The 23,712-nt window shown below is 54.9% G+C and overlaps 1 protein-coding gene across 7 annotated transcripts in view; it reads right to left on the bottom strand.

Annotated features, from left to right (window-relative positions):
• Positions 1-23,509, bottom strand: part of IQSEC1 (IQ motif and Sec7 domain ArfGEF 1) — a 447,788-nt gene extending 424,279 nt beyond the window's left edge. For 4 of the 7 annotated variants that reach the window (XM_048491774.1, XM_048491782.1, XM_048491783.1 and 1 more), the window contains exon 1: positions 22,610-23,508. In XM_048491774.1, coding sequence (XP_048347731.1) covers positions 22,610-22,893 — 284 coding nt within the window. In that variant the 5' untranslated portion in view covers positions 22,894-23,508. Of the gene's footprint in view, positions 1-22,609 lie in introns of all 7 variants that reach the window. The other 3 variants (XR_007244093.1, XR_007244092.1, XM_048491784.1) reach the window with 1 other exon arrangement.
• Between the last annotated feature and the right edge of the window lie 203 nt (positions 23,510-23,712).

The raw sequence follows: 23,712 nt of genomic DNA, 5'->3' as shown, positions 1-23,712 counted from the left end.
ATGAAGACTTACAACAGCTCAAACTCTTCATTTGTTTATTTCAAGGTTAATTTTAAAGTCATTTACTTACTGCATTTGAACTTAGTGAAGCGGGATTGAAAGCAAGTTGCTTACCATATTGGCTGCCCACCGAGACCCCAAAACTGCCCCAGAGGGAGCAGAGAGAATTTCACTATTAAAATCTCTGCAGGTCTTTCCTTCATGGGAGGAAGTTTACTGATACACAGCTCACAAAAAGTGAGGGAGAGTTTTTCAATTACCTGAACCATCACTGATGATTTAAAAGGAGAAATCAAGTGGCATGGGGATATACATAAACACAACCATATCAAAAGTACCAGTCCAAATGGGACTATACAGTTTTAAATTCATTGTTTAAAGTTCTGAGGGATTTATCTTCTCCTACTCAGGGGAGGGGACATGACTCAGTAGTAGAACATCTGCTTGGCATGCAGAAGGTTCAAAGTCCCTTGGCAGGTGAGATGAAAGACCTGCTTGAGACCCTGGACAGCCACTGCCAGACTGAGTAGACAGTACTGACTGTGACAGACCAAAGGTCTGATTCAGTTTAAGGCAGATTCATATGCTCCATAAAGAAGGTATTCTTTCATGGCTGGTTCACATAGCCAGTCTCTGATCTGTCCAATATACCACCTTTTCCAAAATGTGAAATTAAATGCAAGTGATGTAATGATTAAGAGCCAGTGAGAGCTAGCATGATATAGTGGTTTAGAGCAGGTAGACTCTAATCTGGAGAACTGGATTTGATTCCCTACTTCCCCACATGAATCCTGCTGGGTGGCCTTGGGCTAGTCACAATTCTCTCAGAACTCTCTCAGCCCCACCTACCTCACAAGGTGTCTGTTTTGGGGAAGGGAAGGTGTTTGCAAGCCACTCTGAGACTCTTTAGAGGAGAGAAAGGCAGGTATAAATCAAAACTCCTCTTCTGTCAAAAAATCAGAGATGGGATAGATAAAAGTCCATTTTGAAGCTGTCATTTTTGACTAAGCATTTGTTCCTCACCCCTACCCCTTCAAACCAACAGGAATCTTGGATTTTGTGAAACAGAGTTTAGATCCAACTGTATGAATTTAAAATAGAGTGTATAGAGATTTTAGATCTATGAGTTAGATCCAAAAGGAGACTTCTATAGTTAGAACCAGTCCCATGGGTTTGTGTTAGTGAAAGAGGGTTGTCAGGTCCCTCCTGACAACTGGCAGGGGAGGGACTTGTGGCAGCAGGGGAAGGCCTAGGCCTGTGTCATAGCAACATCATTTCTGGAGCGTACCAGAAGGAATGTTGTCACATTGTTGGCAATGTGAGGAATGCTATCGTGGGTCAGCCTTCAGGAATTCTTTGGAGGAAGAGCTAGGCCAAGAGAACTCAGCCCTGCCAGAACCCCAGCAAGTGAAACCCCAGAACTCTCAGGCTGGAGTGCCTGCAGAAGCACCTTGATCTCCCAGCCTGGTCCCAGCTGTTCGCACTTAGACTGTTAGTTCATTGGAGTCAGCTGTGTCAGTAGAATTACACCAGCAGTGCTGCAGGAAGAAACTACAGAATTAAAGGTGCAGTGCCCACTTGATGGCCCATCGGCACCTGTTTGAACAGGACAGGAATGATTTGTCACAAGATGAGGATTAGTCTCCTGTGGTTAGCCTATAGGAGGGCTGGTTGCGAAGGAGGTAGACATGGACACAACATGATTGCCACTTCCCTGCAGTGATGAAGGGAGGGGGGACTGCGCCCGGGGCATGAGCTGCCCACACGCCTCCTCCCACCCCACCCTGCCCCCAACATGCCCACATCACGTGATGGCAATGGCGGAGCATGGGACAAGCTGCCCTGGATGTCCCCATTGCCACTACGGTTCTGCCTCCCTGACACCTATTCTGTTGGATTCCTGACAAGACCAACCTGATCTTGACTTGTGAACAGACTCTCGGTTCTATCTTTACAGAGTCTCAGCTTTGTCTCACTCTCCCTGCCTCCTGGCTCCTCTGGTGCTCTGGACTGTCCCTTACTTCAAGCAGTCTGCTGCCTGGCTCTGTTTCTGTCAGCTGGCCAGGATTCTGAAACCTGACACCAGGTCCCCACAGCCTGATTCAGCACAAATGCTCTGGTACATGGGCAAAAATTCAATGATAAAAGTCATTTCTGCTATAGAGTTTTTGCTCAAATACCATATATTGCTGGCCTAGGCCTGCTACTAGGATTCCCAATTGACAGGTATTCCTGTAGCTGCCTACCAACCTTCAGCCAATTGGCAGGCAGAAGACGACTCATGGAAAGGGGGGGGGAGCAATCAGCATGCCTGACATATTTATTTTTTATTTATTTTATTTATTTATACTTTGGGCTTCTAGACCGCCCCATCCCCGAGGGGCTCTGGGCAGTGTACAGCAGACAATAGATACAATTTTAAAACATCATAAATAGGCTAAAACTTATAAAAGCAGCGAAAACTGGCTAAACATTAACATTTAAATGTAAAATAAATATAGGCATGGGTGGCGCCCGGTGCCTAATATTAAATTCTTCCCCCCCAGGGAGGAACGGCAGGTCTAGATAGATGTTATAGGCCCAGATGTAGGGGCCAGTGGAAGGGGGGGGCACCATCAGCGGCTGGACTCTCCAAAGGCCCGGCGGAACAGCTCTGTCTTGCAGGCCCTGCGGAACTCACCAAGGTCCTGCAGGGCTCGAACAGCTGGTGGAAGAGCGTTCCACCAGGCCGGGGCCAAGGCTGTAAAGCTGCCGGGGCACAGCCGATGTGGAGGCCAGCCGCATACATCTAGAGGGGCAGGGGACCACCCGGTAGATTGGCCTCTACGGAACGAAGAGGCCGTGTGGGAGACATATGGGGTGATCACGGTCACCGAGATGCGAGGGAGTCCCAGGCAGCGTAAGGCCTTAAAGGTCAGCTTGCAACACCTTGAAAATGATCCGGAACTCTGCAGGGAGCCAATGCAGTACCGGCGCAGCACAGGCTGAATATGATGATCCCAACTGGCGCTGCCTGTAGGCAGAAGCGCCGCCGCATGTTGGACCAGTTTCAATCTCCGGATCGAGCGCAAGGGAAGGCCAGCGTGAAGCGAATTACAATAGTCTAGCCTGGAGGTGACCGTTCGCGTGGATCACAGTGGCTAGGTCGGCAGGAGAGGAAGGGGGCCCTTTTGCGCCCGGGCCTGGCGAAGGTGGAAAAAAAAAGGCAACCCGGGTTATATGGGCCACCTGGAGTCTCCATAGAAAGAGACGAATCCAGGTGGACCCCCAGGATAGCGCCCCGAATTCGGCGCCAATGTGACCCCCTCCCACACCGGCGGCTGAAAAGTCCCGCCCTCCCCCACGCGGCCAAGCCAAAGGATCTCAATGCTTCGATGGATTCAGCTTTAACCTGCTCTATCGCAACCAACCAGCGTGCTTTCCGGTGCAATGCTGTAGAGCCGCAGGGGCGGCGGCTGCTCCCCCCCTCCATCGACAGAATAAGCTGGGTGTCATCCAGCATACTGATGACAGACCAGCCCAAAACTCCGTACCAGCTGAGCAGAAGTGCATTACATAGATGTTAAATAATAGCGGGGATAATAGCGCCTCCTGGGGTACACCGCAAGAAAGCGGGCACTTCCGGGAGGCTTGATCCCCGAGCCTCACTTGCTGATTCCGACCCCGGAGAAACGAGACAATCCATTGAAGAACCATGCCCCGTACTCCGGAGGCGGCCAGGCGGTGGGTCAAAAGGTCATGATCGACCATATCAAACGCTGCGGTAAGATCTAACAATACCAACAGCGCCGATCCGCCTCGGTCAAGCTGTATACGGAGTGTATCTGTGACGGCGACGAGAACAGTCTCCGTCCCATGCCCAGCACGGAAGCCGGACTGGAAGGGGTCAAAAGCCGATGTGTCATCCAGAAAGCCTTGAAGCTGCTCCAACACCACTCTCTCAATTACCTTCCCCAGAAACGAATGTCACTTCTGGGCTCCAACATCATGCTATGGGATGTTCCAGCACTCTCCCCAAAAACCATTATGGTTTCTACTGAGTTTTTAGGGGAGAGTGTTATAGCGTCCCTCAGTGCAATGCTGAAACCTAGAAGTGATGCTATCGTGCCAAGTGCATGGATTGCCGTCCCCAACCCAGCCTCTTAGAAGCTCCTACCAGTTGCCAGGAGGTGCATGGCAACCCTAACCACAGCTGGGAAGTTGCTCTGAGGGCCAGTTGATAGACATCAAGGGACAGGGTCTCGTCCTTTCAATACAGGAAGCTTAACTTATAAATCAGATCCTAGATATTAATTTGAGTGTATTACATCCTACTACTTAGCTCAGCTAAATATGGACTCTTCTGCCAGTTTAGGGCCCTGAACTAGAACCATGTGGGCCACATTTGTTCCCACTCTCTGCTATTAGAAGGCCCCTACCCATAACTAGGGCTGCTGGGGGGGGGGAGTGCTCTGCTCTTTAGTATAGGTTTAATAGGAATTTATTTACAAGATGAAGTCACTCACTTCCATGCCAGTCCATTTCCACACATTAAGTCTCTATTTATTGTTATATATTAAAATATTTTACCTTGCCTTTCCTTTTGGCTCAAAGCAGTTTATTACAGGGACAAGATTATTTTCCTGTCCCTATAATAAGCTCCTGTTTGCAACTCTACCCATAATAATACAATACTGACTTTCAATCTTTTCTTTCTTTTTATTTTTCAGCTTTTCATCTCTGCCCTTCCTCTTGGGACAAAAATTAAGGAAGTCTTAAAAAGAAAAAATGCTGCTTGATGGGGAAAAAGTGTTAACAGTAAGAAAAATGTTTATGCAGTCTTCATCGCCCTATCCTTGTTTTCAAAAGCTCCCTATATAGTTCTGTAGGTACAAGGGGAGACAAGATGAGAGTAAGAGTACAGCTAAGCAATAAAACCCACTACAGCAGCAGAAAGAACAGTTGGTACTCAGAGACTGTTCTGCAATCCAGAACAGAGTTACTCCAGTCTAAAACCTTTGACTTCAGTGGGCTTGGATTGGAATAACTGTTCTGGATTGCACTGTAAACAGTTCTGCTGTCTGTTGTTCTGCAATCACTCTCTGGTGTAATTCCTAAATCTGAAGAAGCAGCTGCATTTAAACAATATACCAAACAAAGTTTCTCAAACTCATTACTTAGTGTACATAAGAACATAAGAACTAGCCTGCTGGATCAGACCAGAGTCCATCTAGTCCAGCATTCTGCTACTCGCAGTGGCCCACCAGGTGCCTTTGGGAGCTCACATGCAGGATGTGAAAGCAATGGCCTTCTGCTGCTGCTCCTGAGCACCTGGTCTGCTAAGGCATTTGCAATCTGAGATCAAGGAGGATCAAGATTGGTAGCCATAGATTGACTTCTCCTCCATAAATCTGTCCAAGCCCTTTTTAAAGCTATCCAGGTTAGTGGCCATCACCACCTCCTGTGGCAGCATATTCCAAACACCAATCACACGTTGCGTGAAGAAGTGTTTCCTTTTATTAGTCCTAATTCTTCCCCCCAGCATTTTCAATGAATGCCCCCTGGTTCTAGTATTGTGAGAAAGAGAGAAAAATTTCTCTCTGTCAACATTTTCTACCCCATGCATAATTTTATAGACTTCAATCATATCCCCCCTCAGACGTCTCCTCTCCAAACTATCTTGAACTTCCTCCAAGGAGCTAACTGTTCTTCCTGATTCTCCTTTATTCTGCTTTTCACCCTCTGGGGACTCAAGCAGCTTACAATGCAAAAAGGGGTTGATTCCGTCTACATAGATTTGCAAATGAACAATAAGGGTATTTTTCGCAACTTTGTTGGATTGATTGATTGATTGACTGACTGACTGACTGACTGACTGACTGACTGACTGACTGACTGATTGATTTCTATCCTGCCCTATCCCTGTAGGGCTCAGTAATAACTGTGAACAACAGGTATTTTATTTCTGAAGACACAAATTTACAGTTTTGAAAAATGAAAAACCAAGCATGTGTGATAATATCGATTGGGTGAAAAAAATGGCTAAAATAATCTTATAGAAACTTCTGCTAGACCATGACATTGTGAGTAGGTTAGTAGAATTTATTTACCAAAAATATTTAAACATTGTGTGAATATACAATCCCATGGCACATAACTAAAGATAATTAATTAATTTAATTAATTGATTAATTAAATTAAATTTTAGTCTTTATTTCCTGATGCATAACCTTTGGAATATAATGGATCTTAAATACAAAACTATTTAAATTATCTTTAGATAGATTTTTTTCCTCAGCCAGGTGTACCCATTTCTTTCGACCACAGTTAGACCAGCTCTTCAGAGAGCTGGTCTACCCTCCTTTAGGCCAACCATTCCTTTCAATTGCAGGTAGACCAGCTCCCCAGAGGGCTGGTCTACCTGCCATTAAGTAGAACTGGTAGACCTATTGCTTCTTAATGGTGGATAGACCAGCCCTCCAAGCAGCGGCAGCTTCCTGCTTTGCAAAGGGGCAGCATGGGCATCCCCAGGTAAGTAGAGCCTGGGGCTCATGCCCTAGCTTGTCCCATTTTAAATACACCAGTGATTGTAAGGACAAAATGACTGAGCGGGAAACTATGTATGCTGCCTTAAGCTTCTTGGAGGAAGAATGGAATAAAAAAGTGATAAGTAGCTGGGAGCTTGGGACAAGTTTGAGTGTGTGGGGGGAGGGGCAGTTCACCTTCTAGACTTGCTCCATCTTGAACAGATAGTAGAGCATAGGCTCCAGCAAGAACTTAGAAATTCCTGGCTCCCATCTCTATAGCTCCCCATCAGACTACATTACCCCATCCCATTTGTTATCTGTGTTTTGGGAACAGGGAAATTACTAGCCTAAATATGTCATAAGCATTGCTTCTGTTGGTGGAGATCGCAAAAGACTGTTTCCAGCAAGCGTACCAGGTGGTATATAAAAATTCACAGAAACTTCAGCAGAGATATTAGCAAGCAAAGGCAGAGCAATCAATAATTCCAGGAAATGTAATAGGAGTCAGATGCTTTATCTTCAAGCTGAACAGCCTTTCAATCCCCAATAGATGTTTCAAACGAAAAGAGTCTGTAAGGAGGTATTCATCTTGAATGAATAACATCATTAATTACTCCCAACTTTCTGTTATCTGTTTTTTTCATGAACCATATATATTCACTGAGGATACACAGGAGGTGGAACAGTATCATATCTACTAGTCCCACCCACAACCTCCACATGTTCTGCAGAAGGTGTGGATACAGCCATAGAGGTGAATAGCCCATAGACTTGGGTGCTGTGTGGTTTCCGGGCTGTATGGCCGTGTTCTAGCAGCATTCTCTCCTGACGTTTCGCCTGCATCTGTGGCTGGCATCTTCAGAGGATCCTCTGAAGATGCCAGCCACTGGGGGTGGGGGAGAGGGGGGGTGGGGGGGGGGGTGGCGGGGGTTGGGGGGGGGGGGGGGGGGGGGGGGAGGAGGTAGGGGGAGAAGGGGGGGTTGGGGGGGGGGGGGGGGTGGGGGGGGGGGGGGGTGTGGGGGGGGGGGGGGGGGGGGGGGGGGGGGTTTGGGGGGAGGGGGGTGGGGGGGGGGGGGGTGTTTGGGGGGGGGGTGTGTGGGGGGGGGGGGGGGGGGGGGGGGGGGGGGTTTGGGGGGGGGGGGGGTGGGGGGGGGGGGGGGGGTTTGGGGGGGGGGGGGGGTGGGGGGGGGGGGGGGTGGGGGGGGGGGGGGGTGTGGGGGGGGGGGGGTGGGGGGGGGGGGGGGTGGGGGGGGGGGGGGGTGGGGGGGGGGGGGGGTGGGGGGGGGGGGGGGTGGGGGGGGGGGGGGGTGGGGGGGGGGGGGGGTGGGGGGGGGGGGGGGTGGGGGGGGGGGGGGGTGGGGGGGGGGGGGGGTGGGGGGGGGGGGGGGTGGGGGGGGGGGGGGGTGGGGGGGGGGGGGGGTGGGGGGGGGGGGGGGTGGGGGGGGGGGGGGGTGGGGGGGGGGGGGGGTGGGGGGGGGGGGGGGTGGGGGGGGGGGGGGGTGGGGGGGGGGGGGGGTGGGGGGGGGGGGGGGTGGGGGGGGGGGGGGGTGGGGGGGGGGGGGGGTGGGGGGGGGGGGGGGTGGGGGGGGGGGGGGGTGGGGGGGGGGGGGGGTGGGGGGGGGGGGGGGTGGGGGGGGGGGGGGGTGGGGGGGGGGGGGGGTGGGGGGGGGGGGGGGTGGGGGGGGGGGGGGGTGGGGGGGGGGGGGGGTGGGGGGGGGGGGGGGTGGGGGGGGGGGGGGGTGGGGGGGGGGGGGGGTGGGGGGGGGGGGGGGTGGGGGGGGGGGGGGGTGGGGGGGGGGGGGGGTGGGGGGGGGGGGGGGTGGGGGGGGGGGGGGGTGGGGGGGGGGGGGGGTGGGGGGGGGGGGGGGTGGGGGGGGGGGGGGGTGGGGGGGGGGGGGGGTGGGGGGGGGGGGGGGTGGGGGGGGGGGGGGGTGGGGGGGGGGGGGGGTGGGGGGGGGGGGGGGTGGGGGGGGGGGGGGGTGGGGGGGGGGGGGGGTGGGGGGGGGGGGGGGTGGGGGGGGGGGGGGGTGGGGGGGGGGGGGGGTGGGGGGGGGGGGGGGTGGGGGGGGGGGGGGGTGGGGGGGGGGGGGGGTGGGGGGGGGGGGGGGTGGGGGGGGGGGGGGGTGGGGGGGGGGGGGGGTGGGGGGGGGGGGGGGTGGGGGGGGGGGGGGGTGGGGGGGGGGGGGGGTGGGGGGGGGGGGGGGTGGGGGGGGGGGGGGGTGGGGGGGGGGGGGGGTGGGGGGGGGGGGGGGTGGGGGGGGGGGGGGGTGGGGGGGGGGGGGGGTGGGGGGGGGGGGGGGTGGGGGGGGGGGGGGGTGGGGGGGGGGGGGGGTGGGGGGGGGGGGGGGTGGGGGGGGGGGGGGGTGGGGGGGGGGGGGGGTGGGGGGGGGGGGGGGTGGGGGGGGGGGGGGGTGGGGGGGGGGGGGGGTGGGGGGGGGGGGGGGTGGGGGGGGGGGGGGGTGGGGGGGGGGGGGGGTGGGGGGGGGGGGGGGTGGGGGGGGGGGGGGGTGGGGGGGGGGGGGGGTGGGGGGGGGGGGGGGTGGGGGGGGGGGGGGGTGGGGGGGGGGGGGGGTGGGGGGGGGGGGGGGTGGGGGGGGGGGGGGGTGGGGGGGGGGGGGGGTGGGGGGGGGGGGGGGTGGGGGGGGGGGGGGGTGGGGGGGGGGGGGGGTGGGGGGGGGGGGGGGTGGGGGGGGGGGGGGGTGGGGGGGGGGGGGGGTGGGGGGGGGGGGGGGTGGGGGGGGGGGGGGGTGGGGGGGGGGGGGGGTGGGGGGGGGGGGGGGTGGGGGGGGGGGGGGGTGGGGGGGGGGGGGGGTGGGGGGGGGGGGGGGTGGGGGGGGGGGGGGGTGGGGGGGGGGGGGGGTGGGGGGGGGGGGGGGTGGGGGGGGGGGGGGGTGGGGGGGGGGGGGGGTGGGGGGGGGGGGGGGTGGGGGGGGGGGGGGGTGGGGGGGGGGGGGGGTGGGGGGGGGGGGGGGTGGGGGGGGGGGGGGGTGGGGGGGGGGGGGGGTGGGGGGGGGGGGGGGTGGGGGGGGGGGGGGGTGGGGGGGGGGGGGGGTGGGGGGGGGGGGGGGTGGGGGGGGGGGGGGGTGGGGGGGGGGGGGGGTGGGGGGGGGGGGGGGTGGGGGGGGGGGGGGGTGGGGGGGGGGGGGGGTGGGGGGGGGGGGGGGTGGGGGGGGGGGGGGGTGGGGGGGGGGGGGGGTGGGGGGGGGGGGGGGTGGGGGGGGGGGGGGGTGGGGGGGGGGGGGGGTGGGGGGGGGGGGGGGTGGGGGGGGGGGGGGGTGGGGGGGGGGGGGGGTGGGGGGGGGGGGGGGTGGGGGGGGGGGGGGGTGGGGGGGGGGGGGGGTGGGGGGGGGGGGGGGTGGGGGGGGGGGGGGGTGGGGGGGGGGGGGGGTGGGGGGGGGGGGGGGTGGGGGGGGGGGGGGGTGGGGGGGGGGGGGGGTGGGGGGGGGGGGGGGTGGGGGGGGGGGGGGGTGGGGGGGGGGGGGGGTGGGGGGGGGGGGGGGTGGGGGGGGGGGGGGGTGGGGGGGGGGGGGGGTGGGGGGGGGGGGGGGTGGGGGGGGGGGGGGGTGGGGGGGGGGGGGGGTGGGGGGGGGGGGGGGTGGGGGGGGGGGGGGGTGGGGGGGGGGGGGGGTGGGGGGGGGGGGGGGTGGGGGGGGGGGGGGGTGGGGGGGGGGGGGGGTGGGGGGGGGGGGGGGTGGGGGGGGGGGGGGGTGGGGGGGGGGGGGGGTGGGGGGGGGGGGGGGTGGGGGGGGGGGGGGGTGGGGGGGGGGGGGGGTGGGGGGGGGGGGGGGTGGGGGGGGGGGGGGGTGGGGGGGGGGGGGGGTGGGGGGGGGGGGGGGTGGGGGGGGGGGGGGGTGGGGGGGGGGGGGGGTGGGGGGGGGGGGGGGTGGGGGGGGGGGGGGGTGGGGGGGGGGGGGGGTGGGGGGGGGGGGGGGTGGGGGGGGGGGGGGGTGGGGGGGGGGGGGGGTGGGGGGGGGGGGGGGTGGGGGGGGGGGGGGGTGGGGGGGGGGGGGGGTGGGGGGGGGGGGGGGTGGGGGGGGGGGGGGGTGGGGGGGGGGGGGGGTGGGGGGGGGGGGGGGTGGGGGGGGGGGGGGGTGGGGGGGGGGGGGGGTGGGGGGGGGGGGGGGTGGGGGGGGGGGGGGGTGGGGGGGGGGGGGGGTGGGGGGGGGGGGGGGTGGGGGGGGGGGGGGGTGGGGGGGGGGGGGGGTGGGGGGGGGGGGGGGTGGGGGGGGGGGGGGGTGGGGGGGGGGGGGGGTGGGGGGGGGGGGGGGTGGGGGGGGGGGGGGGTGGGGGGGGGGGGGGGTGGGGGGGGGGGGGGGTGGGGGGGGGGGGGGGTGGGGGGGGGGGGGGGTGGGGGGGGGGGGGGGTGGGGGGGGGGGGGGGTGGGGGGGGGGGGGGGTGGGGGGGGGGGGGGGTGGGGGGGGGGGGGGGTGGGGGGGGGGGGGGGTGGGGGGGGGGGGGGGTGGGGGGGGGGGGGGGTGGGGGGGGGGGGGGGTGGGGGGGGGGGGGGGTGGGGGGGGGGGGGGGTGGGGGGGGGGGGGGGTGGGGGGGGGGGGGGGTGGGGGGGGGGGGGGGTGGGGGGGGGGGGGGGTGGGGGGGGGGGGGGGTGGGGGGGGGGGGGGGTGGGGGGGGGGGGGGGTGGGGGGGGGGGGGGGTGGGGGGGGGGGGGGGTGGGGGGGGGGGGGGGTGGGGGGGGGGGGGGGTGGGGGGGGGGGGGGGTGGGGGGGGGGGGGGGTGGGGGGGGGGGGGGGTGGGGGGGGGGGGGGGTGGGGGGGGGGGGGGGTGGGGGGGGGGGGGGGTGGGGGGGGGGGGGGGTGGGGGGGGGGGGGGGTGGGGGGGGGGGGGGGTGGGGGGGGGGGGGGGTGGGGGGGGGGGGGGGTGGGGGGGGGGGGGGGTGGGGGGGGGGGGGGGTGGGGGGGGGGGGGGGTGGGGGGGGGGGGGGGTGGGGGGGGGGGGGGGTGGGGGGGGGGGGGGGTGGGGGGGGGGGGGGGTGGGGGGGGGGGGGGGTGGGGGGGGGGGGGGGTGGGGGGGGGGGGGGGTGGGGGGGGGGGGGGGTGGGGGGGGGGGGGGGTGGGGGGGGGGGGGGGTGGGGGGGGGGGGGGGTGGGGGGGGGGGGGGGTGGGGGGGGGGGGGGGTGGGGGGGGGGGGGGGTGGGGGGGGGGGGGGGTGGGGGGGGGGGGGGGTGGGGGGGGGGGGGGGTGGGGGGGGGGGGGGGTGGGGGGGGGGGGGGGTGGGGGGGGGGGGGGGTGGGGGGGGGGGGGGGTGGGGGGGGGGGGGGGTGGGGGGGGGGGGGGGTGGGGGGGGGGGGGGGTGGGGGGGGGGGGGGGTGGGGGGGGGGGGGGGTGGGGGGGGGGGGGGGTGGGGGGGGGGGGGGGTGGGGGGGGGGGGGGGTGGGGGGGGGGGGGGGTGGGGGGGGGGGGGGGTGGGGGGGGGGGGGGGTGGGGGGGGGGGGGGGTGGGGGGGGGGGGGGGTGGGGGGGGGGGGGGGTGGGGGGGGGGGGGGGTGGGGGGGGGGGGGGGTGGGGGGGGGGGGGGGTGGGGGGGGGGGGGGGTGGGGGGGGGGGGGGGTGGGGGGGGGGGGGGGTGGGGGGGGGGGGGGGTGGGGGGGGGGGGGGGTGGGGGGGGGGGGGGGTGGGGGGGGGGGGGGGTGGGGGGGGGGGGGGGTGGGGGGGGGGGGGGGTGGGGGGGGGGGGGGGTGGGGGGGGGGGGGGGTGGGGGGGGGGGGGGGTGGGGGGGGGGGGGGGTGGGGGGGGGGGGGGGTGGGGGGGGGGGGGGGTGGGGGGGGGGGGGGGTGGGGGGGGGGGGGGGTGGGGGGGGGGGGGGGTGGGGGGGGGGGGGGGTGGGGGGGGGGGGGGGTGGGGGGGGGGGGGGGGGGGGGGGGGGGGGGGTGGGGGGGGGGGGGGGTGAAAGTAATAAACCTATTGTTGAACTGTTGAACCTGGCTTGTGTCTCCCCCTCTCTGTTCTAGTCAAGTACAGGGCACCAAAAAAACAGATTCACTTGGGGGGCAGAACATTGTGTATTTCCTGCATGGCAGGGCTTGGACTAGATCAGGGGTAGGGAACCTGCGGCTCTCCAGATGTTCAGGAACTACAATTCCTCATCAGTTTCACCTCAGCATGGCCTAATTGGCACATGCCTGGACAGAGGGCTGGGATAGGGGAATTGTAGTTCCTGAACATCTGGAGAGCCGCAGGTTCCCTACCCCTGGACTAGATGGACCTTGTGGTCTCTTCCAACTCTATGATTTTATGAGCACAGGCACTGAAGTCACCAAAGCAACTGCAGCATCCACTCAGCTCAGAGGAAGGTCCAGATGTTTCATAGCTAGAGAGCTGGCCAGAATGTTGTGGCTGCAGAGACACTTTTTTCTTCCAAGGGTAGATGTTATTTCCATGCTGAGTCATGTACTGCAATCATGGTTACACTCCAGGCCTACCAGTGGAGCCACCTAGGACACTGTTCATTCTCAGTTACCTTACCATCTCAAACCTAGCTGGGAATGGTCCCTTCCCTTGAGAAACATGGTACTTCCCAGTTGAATGTGAAATTCTCTGACCATTATTTTAACTGCAGCTTCCTGGCCAGTTGTGAGGTACTAGTTTCCATGAGTCAGGTGCCCTCTCCCTCAGTTACATAGAGGTGGAAGATTATGCTAGCTGGTGCTACGAGCCATATGTCAGGGGTATGCACAGTATGCAGCCCTATGTATCATGAAGGCTGTATTCCAAGTAAGATACAGTCCATGTACCTTAAGTTATCTGTAGATTTTTTTGTATGCATTTTATTTCAAACGACGTATTGTTACATTGTCTTGATGAGTTCTCAGCATTAACAATGAATTTAATCTCTAAATTGTATGTGTGCCATCCACATAAGTGGCCATGCCATACACAACCAAAAATTGCAAATGACTTGAATTGGATGACTGCTGTATTTTGTTTCACAAAAAGTCACAATTTATGTTGCATTGAAAATTAAAAACTGACGTAGTAACTTAAATCAACAATAGTAGAAAGAACTGTCAACAAAAAAAGTTCAGCAGAAACTTTAACAGCCAGAAGAAAAACAAAAGCAAAAGCAATAAAATCTACATTGTTAAAATTGATAAATCAATAAGCATCATGTTAATGGTAGAGTGATTAAAACCAATATAAGAACAGAGCAAGAAGAAAACCAGGGTAGAGTAAACTATCCATAGTTCCCCCAATATGACACGAGCCACTTTTCCTGTAGTTTGCCACATGTTTCAAAAAATGAGAAGAGGCCAAGAGAGGTTTTTTTCCAGCTCATGCAAATTAAATAACTAGGTTAGATGGCTGCTGAATGAAGACAAATATGTCTAGATATTGGTTTCATAGATAGCTCAATATGTATATTAATTTGGTGTACATAAGAAAATATTTTAAACAATATGCTCATTTCAAAGGGCATCATAGGAAACAAAGATTCTGGAGGTTCTGGAGGGTTTTCCGGGCTGTGTGGCCATGGTCCTAACGTTTTTTGTTCCTAACGTATCGCCTGCATCTGTGGCTAGCATCTTCAGAGGTGTATCACAGAGAAAAGTCTGTTTCTCACTGTGTCTAAGTGAGAAGGGAAAGTTTAGTGTGGTACATTGTTCATGTCCCAGGGTGGGGAACCAATCATTAACTGTTTGGGTGGAACTTGCTATGCAAATGTGTGGTTGAGTACATTGTATTGTGGGTGGGGTTATCATTCCATTTTTTTAAGTACTGGGAGCCAGGCCCTGCTAATCTTCAAAGTCTCTTCTTTCTTATTGAAGTTGTCCTGGTGTTTGTGAATTTCAATGGCCTCCCTGTGCAGTCTGACATAGTAGGCTTCTGAATTGTCCAAAATTTCAGTGTTCTCAAATAAAATGTTATGTCCAGTTTTGTTTAACACATGTTCTGGTAAAACTGCCAGCATTTTTTTTCAGGATGGTTAAGCCCGCATACAGTATGTCTTTCGGTGGTTCTTTTAATCACAATCAGCTGCAAGGCTTTTGTGGTTCCTTGAAACTAATACAAAGATTCTGTACATAGTGAACCATTACTATCAGTTATGTATAACCTCACTCCTTGATATTTTATTTTCTGCTGCTCCAGAGACTAGAACAAGGAATAATGGAGTCAAGGTATAGGAAAAGAGATTCCACCTAAACATTAGGCTCTGTCTCCTGTCAAGCTGCCCTGTATCAGACTTCCCAAGGCTCCCCTTCGCCCTTACTGGGCGGCATCAGCTGGTCTCGCTTCTCCCCACCCCGAGCAGCAATCAAGCAATCAATCTGGTGATTCACAGGCGTCTTTCTTTGCAAAACTCAGAAGCGAACTGATAAGCACAGTGATCACTCGTAAGACCTATAATTGGTGATAGTGCAAGTTAATTATATTAAGCAATTTAACACGCAGTGAGACCAAGAAAATTGTCAGACCCCTTGAGTTCCTGGCTAATACTACTGATGAATTCTAATGCAGCAATTTCCCATCGGAGACTCCCTTTTGTGATCCTTTGTAAAAGAATTCCTAATCAGCAACAGTCCGTACTGGAAGATTAATATATTCTCCCACAGGTTTTTGAATGTTGTCTTTATATGTCAAAATTTGTGTCATTTTATTCTTCATAGTGACTGACTTGCTTAGCCTTCTTAAACTGCAGAAGGGAATTGTTTACATACATAATCATATGGGATGATTAAGGAAAATGGGCCTATGATGGTATGGCTGCTGATAGTAGTGCCTATAATAGAGCTTCCCTAATGAATGTGGCGATGGAGCTTGTTTCAAGATCTGATCCCATAATTAATTCTTGAGGGGCACTTCATGACTTCAGTGAAGTTAGAATTAGGGTAGCCATTCTCTCAGCGGGCAAAAAGTAAACCACCAACTGTACCAACTGCTTTTATGAATAAATCAATAAAGCCATATAGGTAATCAAAAAGTTTCCTATTTACTGACTATATAGTATAAGAATAATAAAAACTTATATTACAAATATCAATGTAAAAGTCCATAAACACGAAGTCCATATCTCAAATCATACACATTTGTATTGCAAATATCAACATAAAGGTACTCAGGTAAAAGTCCATGAATGCAAAGTCCATATCCTGATTTTTAATTCCTATTTCAATAAGTCTTTCTCAACAGTTGTGTACCAGGAAAATAATGATGATTTCCTTATATGAATCAAAACAGAGAATCTACTCCAACACTCGTGAAGAAATCTCAGATTTTCATAGAGGACATGCATCTCTTTTAGAGAATCTTCTTCAATGTTCTCATTTGAAACTCTTCATTTTCCTAAAGAACATATTTCTCTACATCATAAATATGGATACACAAGAACCATGTTGGATGTTCAAATGGCTTAGTTTCTATCACATATTTACAAGAGGAGCAGTTTTCATACTTGAAGTACCCCTATAATTCAGACTTCCTCAAAGTGTTGACTTCAATATCTGCTTTAATAAGATGATGAGCCAAATTCTTGTTTCTCTAAGTCTTTCCAGGAATCTAGTTTATTAGCAGGGCATCTTATTTAAGCCCTGTCCTAGATTGGCTTTGCCTGGGTGTGATTCCCTGAGAAGTACTGCATGCCCTTCATGAGTATATTACAGTAAACTATCATGGAGAAAACTACAGGTCAAATACCAGTAGCTTGAACTGAATTTAATTAAAACATTTTGTGCAAAAGGTTGCTTGAGATCTGAAAGGAAACTTAGTGGTACAGTTATTCTTTTAGCAAAACATGTTTTAGCCACATATACCAAAAGCTATTTAAGAGATGAAATGATACAACATTTAACAGATTATTACTACTGTTTATGATTCTTTATAGCTGCATTTCATGGTACCCTAACTGAACCTTAGCTGGACTGCCAAAAGCGAGCATCTCCTGGCTTCACTTTTGTTTGGCAGAAGATTCTCATCACGTTTGGAGGTGCTTGTTCAGTTTAAGTGAATGAAGCTGAAGACCTGTAGAAAATTATTAAATAGTACTGAGTAGTAAAAATACGAAGTAAAATGGAAGTTCATAAACTATCTAGTTATTGCAGTTTTGGGCTTTTGTAGTCAATAAGCTATGTCAGTGGAGAATAACAGGTACTTTGAGTTCTCCTAGGAGCCAATCTACAGAATTTTGAGGGCAGCTAGGAACTAGCCAAATATCCCATTCTCAACCTGCAATGGTTTCTGACAGCAAATAATGACAAGTTGTTTTATACTGACCTTAGGATAAAATTTTAGATTTCTCCCCCAGGAATGTAAGAAACAAGAATTAAATCTTATTTTATTTTTATTTGTTGACCCGTAAAATTAAATCTAACATTAAGAAATTTGCTGATGGCCATCAAGTAAGTGCCTCAATGAGCATCTCAGTATTGTATGAATCAATATAGCTTTGTAAATAAAGTTCTCTTGCCCATAGTGCTGGCATTTGATGACAATGTAGTCTGCTTGTGGACAGCAGTGGATTAAAGGCTAAGAACCACGGTTACCTTATTTGTTCCTGCCACAGTGCACAGTTGAACTTGACTCTGCTGAGCAGACCATAATGCTACAGGTTGTTTTCAGAATTCTAATGACAGCAAGCCCAACCATGCACTCATCAGACTAGATTATGAATAAAATCAATTAAGCATAATAGAACACCACACCAGCAAATATTGTAAAAAGTGGGGGACTCTACACAGTTCTCGTTTCCCTTCCAGTGTTTTACGGCACAGTAATAAGAAGTCAGCAGAATTTTTGATTTTCTTTAATTATGGTGCATGTCTTTCTGAAGAATTCAAGCAACGAGCTCACATTCTAAACTGATCCCCAGCCATCATGTACATTAGCCCCTTCATCAGGACAAACTAGCAGGCATGAAAAGACAGAACAAAGTTATTTGCTTTATAATAGCAGGGGCCCATTTTCATGTATCAGGCATACTAAGCATGCTATATATATGCTCCCAAGATGTGACTGCAACATCAGCCACATTCATAGGACTCATACCCTGCCAACCACATTCACCTCAAATTTTGCAGCACCTCTACTGGTACAGAAAATAGTTACAGGTCCTACTACTGCCCCTTTCCACAAACTAATTACATTCACAAGAGATTTAATATATCTACACATTTATATTTTAAGACTTCCTGTGCTTTTAAATGGATGAAAAACCACGTATGTGACCTCTAGGAGGATACACATTAGTGTGCAAATAAATTTGGAACCCACTTCCCGTTACATACAGAGGGATGGTTATGCACTGATGTGTCCCATGGTTCACCTAAATGGAGAACAAAGTCACTTAACTGAAAGGGAAGCTGGGGCATCAGCAACTGTGCTCACAGCATTCTCAAACATAATTTTACAGATTTCCATGCAAAAATCTGAAGATGAACATAAAAGAAAACTGGACGATTCAGAAAATAAGCCACAGTCAACCAACGAACAATGAAATGGACTTGAGGGAATATGATCATCCCAATATGTAAGATCCTAATGATTTTGCAAAACAATGCATTAACAAGAACACTATTAACTGTCAAGAATTTTTTGGTTTTCTAATTATTACTAGAGTTGCCTTCTACCACATATCTACAGCAGGCACAAGCTAGATTCTCCATTTGAGACATCCTTCCTCCAAGGAGTTCAAGATGGCTTGCAGTGACACAGGTATAGATTTTTATGGGGTGGATTCGGGGGATGGGACCATGCCCCCACCCCGCCCCTGGGGGTGTGGCCACACCTCCCCAAGTCCTGCCCCCAGCCTCAGTGCTTATAAAAGCAGCTCTCTGAGGCCAGGGATGGCAGACTCCCCTGCCCCCCCTGCCCTCACCAGCTGGGCTCCCAGTCAGCAGTCCCTTCTGCCCTCCACTCTGGGCAGAGGCGTAGCTAGGCAAAGGGGGATGGGGCACCCCCTTTGGTAGTCCATAACTTTGGACCCCCTAAACCAAACCTCACCAAACCTGGGTGGTATCATCAGGAGAGTCTCCCTACAAATCACAGAAATTTTGGCGCTGCTAGCCTAAAAACTGCACCCCCCGCAGGCCAAAAACTGAAAAAAAACACTTAAAATGAAAAAAACCACAAACGGGGGGTGGAGCTTCGGACATATAATAGGGAGGTTGAACCCGGGAAACCCCCCCCCCTTACCTACATCCTTGATGGCTTCCATGGTTTCTCTTCCTTCCCTTTTGTCCCAGTCACCTTGTGAAGTAGGTTGGGCTTAGAAAGAATCCCTGGCTGAAGGTCATCTAATGACCTCAAGTATGAGCTTCAGATTTTATATCTAGACTGAGAAACAGCCACCTCCTATAGAAATTCACAATCTGCAAATATGTATGTGTGTGTTTGCAATAATATGATCCAAAATTAGTATAGCTGGATAACTTTAGATGCATCCCTAGTCTCAAACAGGAAGCATGATTCTATAAATGATAAACATACAGATTCTCTAAATGAGGCCAATACTGCAAAAATATCAGCAAGTCTCATGAAATTTTAATGTACATGTATCCGCTTATTGGATTTTGTAGCTGTTTTAGTATCTTTCTGTATGAGGTGCTGGTCCAATAGGTTTTGTATTTCACTTTCAACGCATATTTTTTAATTTTCTTTTGCTCCTTTGTCTTATGTGAGGATTTGAACCCACATCCTCCAAGTCCAACCTTCAAACCACTATCCATACTAGCCATGGTGATTCCCACAGGATAAAATCTGAAGAGCTGTTAACAACCCACATTTCTTTCATTGGACTTGCTTGGGAAAAATACTACTTGTGTAACAAAGTATTAAAAAACTCAGATAGGCAGATGCATTAATTCCAGCATGTTCTCTAAAGATGCAATAAGTAAGGCAATTTGTGGTGGCTCAGAGAGGAATAATATGGCTTGCTGAGGCCAAGAAGGAAACCAGCATTTTCCACTTGAAACCCTGGCACTTTACAGTTGTACATCCAGATTACAGGTGGTAGCTCTACCACCACTATCTAGCTCAGCTTCTACGTGTTGGGCAAGGCAGCAGAAGCCTGATAAATCTGAACTTTCTCACTGAGCCCTGTGGACTACACCTCAGAGAGATTATAACTATTCCATAAATATCCCAGATTAATTCTGATCCCAACATCAAATCCACTTAAGAGACTTAAAAAGACTCAATCATCAAGCCTGTAGCTCACAGACTGCTTCCTTTGAGAGACAAGAGAAACACTTTATCACAGCACAGCAAAACATTTATTATTTCTGGTACATTATGTCTACAACAGGTATGGAAGACAACTATCAGAAAACATGCAGAAGGTTCATTTTGAGTCTTCATCCAAGTACTGAATTAACTGGGTATTTTAAAAGTATGTCAACAAGGGTGATGATCTAAAAGCCCACTTTTTATTACATAAGGAATGTTGTTTTCTGAATAGCAACATATTCACTGAAATCCATTGGTTTTAGGAGAAATTTCAAGTATTCTAGAGATTCATTTGGAAGAATTCACCCCCTGTATATGTTTCAAATCAATTGCTGGATGAACATTCCTAGCTTACTTTTGCAAAACTAGAGGCAACATACTTTATTCTTTCGAAGTTAGTTTCCTGACCATACAAAGGAGTTTATCCTAGCCAACCGGAAAAAAGCAAAAACCTCAGAAAACTAGAAGCAGTCAATAAGATACTAAGTAGTAAATGGGAACAGTACAGATTAAACAGGAGGCCCAACACAGAGTTGAGTTTTTAAGCCATACTGATAAGCATGGAATAAGAACTACTTACTCTTTTCTAATCTATCATCTTTGTCTGAAAACCATAACTACACATAAGGAGCAGAGAATATTCCTTATACCTTATTCCTTTAAAATACTCACTCTCTATATTCCCAAATACTTTTGCAAGAAATGAGAAATTGTAGTTGTAGTTATTTGCCACAAGTTTCTATGTCAGGGGTCTCTAACTTTATTGAGCCTGTGGGGCCCTTTTAGAATATTGAGAACTAGTGGGCACCACCACAAAATGGCTGCTCTATAAGGCACTGGCAACCATAACACTTATTCCACGAGTACTGAAGCCAAACACACAATGCTGTGAGGTTCCAAGCCAAACATCTTCCTACAATGGGTACCATTGTTTTCAAAGAGTACTTTCTACAGACTCAAAAGGATGGTTGCTGGATTATTGCAAAGCAACTTCTGTTCCAATTAGGTAGAGGAAAGCTAGGACTGTTTCTTTGCTTTGGGGAAGAAGGAAGTTGGCACGAAGGAACACACTGGTAGGTAGAACACTGCAAATGGGAGCCATGTAGGAACAGTTCCAATAGGAACCACATAAGAATTAATGTATATGCCCAAGTTGTATGTTTCAGGAATTAAGTTATAGGCACCAGTGCCAGTTACAAGGCTTAGACTTCAGTGTTTGCTAGATATAAGGAAAAAATCTAGGAAACAGTCACCAAGGTGAAAACCAGAGAGGTTTGTCATGGACTACCTTATTTATAGAACAGCAAAGTAAATATTACTTGATGAGATTGAAATTGAAAAGAGGCATATCCATCTCAATAGTGCGTGCAAAACATCACACTGGAGACATATAAACCTAATCACAACTGATCTGTTCAGATTCTTCTACAAGTACTTAGCTGAAAATACAAGAGCCTTCTACTTTAGTCGATTAATCTTATGAGTTTACATTATTTGCCCAATTAACTCTGCATAAATTTGCATAAGAGTAAAAACAATACTTCTTTTTGAGAATACATTCTGAAGGGAGTGAAAATGCTCAAGAACCATCTTGCAAAGAAGTATCCCCCACACGTGATAAAATGAGGAAAGTTTCTTCTCAAGATGTCATCTTTGGTAATTTTTGGTTTGCATTAAATAGATCACTTTTAAAAGACCAGTCAGGGCCAACCTTTTTTAACCAATTAAAGACTTTCAGTTAACCTAACCAAACTAAAGGCTGCAGTCCCAGAAGCAAGCTGGACCTGTACACCTACTGCTAGTAACTGAAAGATGTATGAAGGGGGAAACTTTCTCATCCCCTCTGAAAGTATCTTACAAGAACAATTTACCATACCAAAAGTTGGTAATTTATAAGAGCCTGTGGCCTTCAAAGAAACCGGTTTTGCCAATCTTACTTAAAAGAATTAACTTCATTAAAAAGAAGGAATTCAGCAGGTGTACTTCTTTAACGACTCCCAAACGGGCCTTACTTTAAACAGTAAAGCAGTTAAGCAGCTCCACATGGGCTGTAAGCAGTACATGATTAATTAAAGATTAAAGCACACTTTAAATAGACGCAGAGATTGAGAGCAAACAAGTTCCCAAAGATCAACAAGTTTGACTGGAGGTAGCCAGTGTTTGGCACGTGGCCATCCACCCTGCCCGTGTTTACTGACCCTCTTTCTGTCCCCTTCGGTCCCTTCTGCACATGCAGAATAATGCACTTTTAATCCACTTCCACAACTGTTTGTAAGTGGATTTTGCTATTGGGTACGGTAAAATCCAGCTGCAAAGTGCATTAAAAGTGGATGGAAAGTGCATTATTCTGCATATGCGGAAAGGGTCAACAGCTGTTCTTCCCACCGCTACAGGCTCAAGCCCAGCCCTGGGAGAAGGCACCAGCTGGGTGCCTGAGAAGGCACCAGGTACAATTCCATGAAGTCACCTCGAGCAGGGCCGGTAGCGCGGGCACTGTCCCGCAGACAAGCGCTGCAGGAATCCAACCTCGTATTCTTGTGCAATCCAACCGACCCGCTAAGCCACAAACCTGGCCCACATGAAGCGAAGCCTGCAGCTTGAAGTCCCGACTTCTAAGCAGATGCAAAGGGAGAAGCGCGTCTCTCATCTCCACGCTTCTTTTTTTCAACACCCGGGTCCTCAGAAGCGAGAACCTGGCCCTGAGCAGCCGTCGGGAGAAGGGGCGTGGGCTTCCTTCGATTGAGGAGACCCCGAAACCACAATGCTCTGGCTGCCCCCGCTTCTTAGTCCTTGGGGCTGCCTCCGGACTACGCGCGTCCCCTCCGCTCCCCTCCCCCGGGGCCAAGAAGCCAGCTCGAGGGCTGACCCCGTGTTGAAGCCCCCAGCCCATCCCAAAGGGGCCACCTGGCAGATGCTCCGCTTCGCGGCTTACTTTTCCTCCTTGGCGTCCTCTTGGCCGTCCCGCGGCGGCGCGGGAAGGGCTCCCTGCTGCTGCTGTTGCTGCTGCTGCAGGAGGAGCAGGCTGCATGTGGCCAGGTGCCGCTGGTGCTCGTCCCGCAGGCAGGCGTTCTCGTGATACAGCTTGGCCACTTGCTGCTCGAGCTCGTCAATCCGCAGCTTCTGCTTCTCCAGCAGCTCCTGCTGCGTCTCGATGATCTTGTTGAGCTCCTTGAGGTACTCGGCAGCCTTGCTCGGGTTTTCCGCCGGGTTCTCCATGGCCCCGCCAGCCCCGTTGCCCTCCACGCACCTGGGCTACGGGGGGCGCCGCTTGGCGGAGGGCAGGAAGGCGACGGTCCCGGGACGGTCTCGCTCCGCTTCAGCAAGCCCGTTGTTCGGCCGGGGAGGCGAACCAGAGCAGCGCCTCGCTGCCCCGACTCCGGTCCGCCATTGCCCACGGGCCCTCCCGCAGCTCCCGGCCCGGGTGCGTGGGAGTCCCGCGCCCGAGGTCCAGCCGGCCGCGCCTGCCTCGACTCCGGGCTGCGGGCTTCCGCCTCCCGCCTCCTGCGGCGTCCGCCACGCCGGCCTCTCCACCCCCAACAGCCCCGAAAAGTCTCTGCGGGGCGCGCGGTGAGTTTCGCCTCACCTCCGCCGCTTTCCTCGGCGGCTCCTTCAGTCTCTGGCGCTCTCTTCTTCACGCAGGCGCGCTCTCCTCCGCCTCCGCAGATCTTTCCGCGCAGTAACTGCGCTGGTGCGGAGGGGCCGGCGCAGAGTTTGTGAAAGTGCCCACTGCCTGCTGGGCGTTGCGCCGCTTCTCCGGCTCTGGGGAGGAGCTGCCTGCCTGCTGACTACCGGCTTGAGCGCCACTCGTGGCTGCTGTCACTGCAGCGCCCTCCCAGCCTCTGACCGCCGGGCAGGCAAGGCGGATTTCTTCTTTCCGAATACAGACGCACCCCGGCAGGGCTGAAAAGGAGAGGGGCAGGCAGGCAGGCAGGAGGAGGAGGGGCCGCCGCCGCCGCCGCTGCTGCTGACAGCTGCTTGGGACTGGGGGGATGGCCAGGAGGTCCCACTGGGAAGCGAATGGATGCGCGAAGCTAG

Source organism: Sphaerodactylus townsendi, linkage group LG03 (genome assembly GCF_021028975.2).
Source record: "Sphaerodactylus townsendi isolate TG3544 linkage group LG03, MPM_Stown_v2.3, whole genome shotgun sequence".
NCBI classification, from domain to species: Eukaryota; Metazoa; Chordata; class Lepidosauria; order Squamata; family Sphaerodactylidae; genus Sphaerodactylus; species Sphaerodactylus townsendi.
Note: the sequence above shows the minus strand (reverse complement) of the source record. Positions and strands in the feature narration are given on the sequence as shown.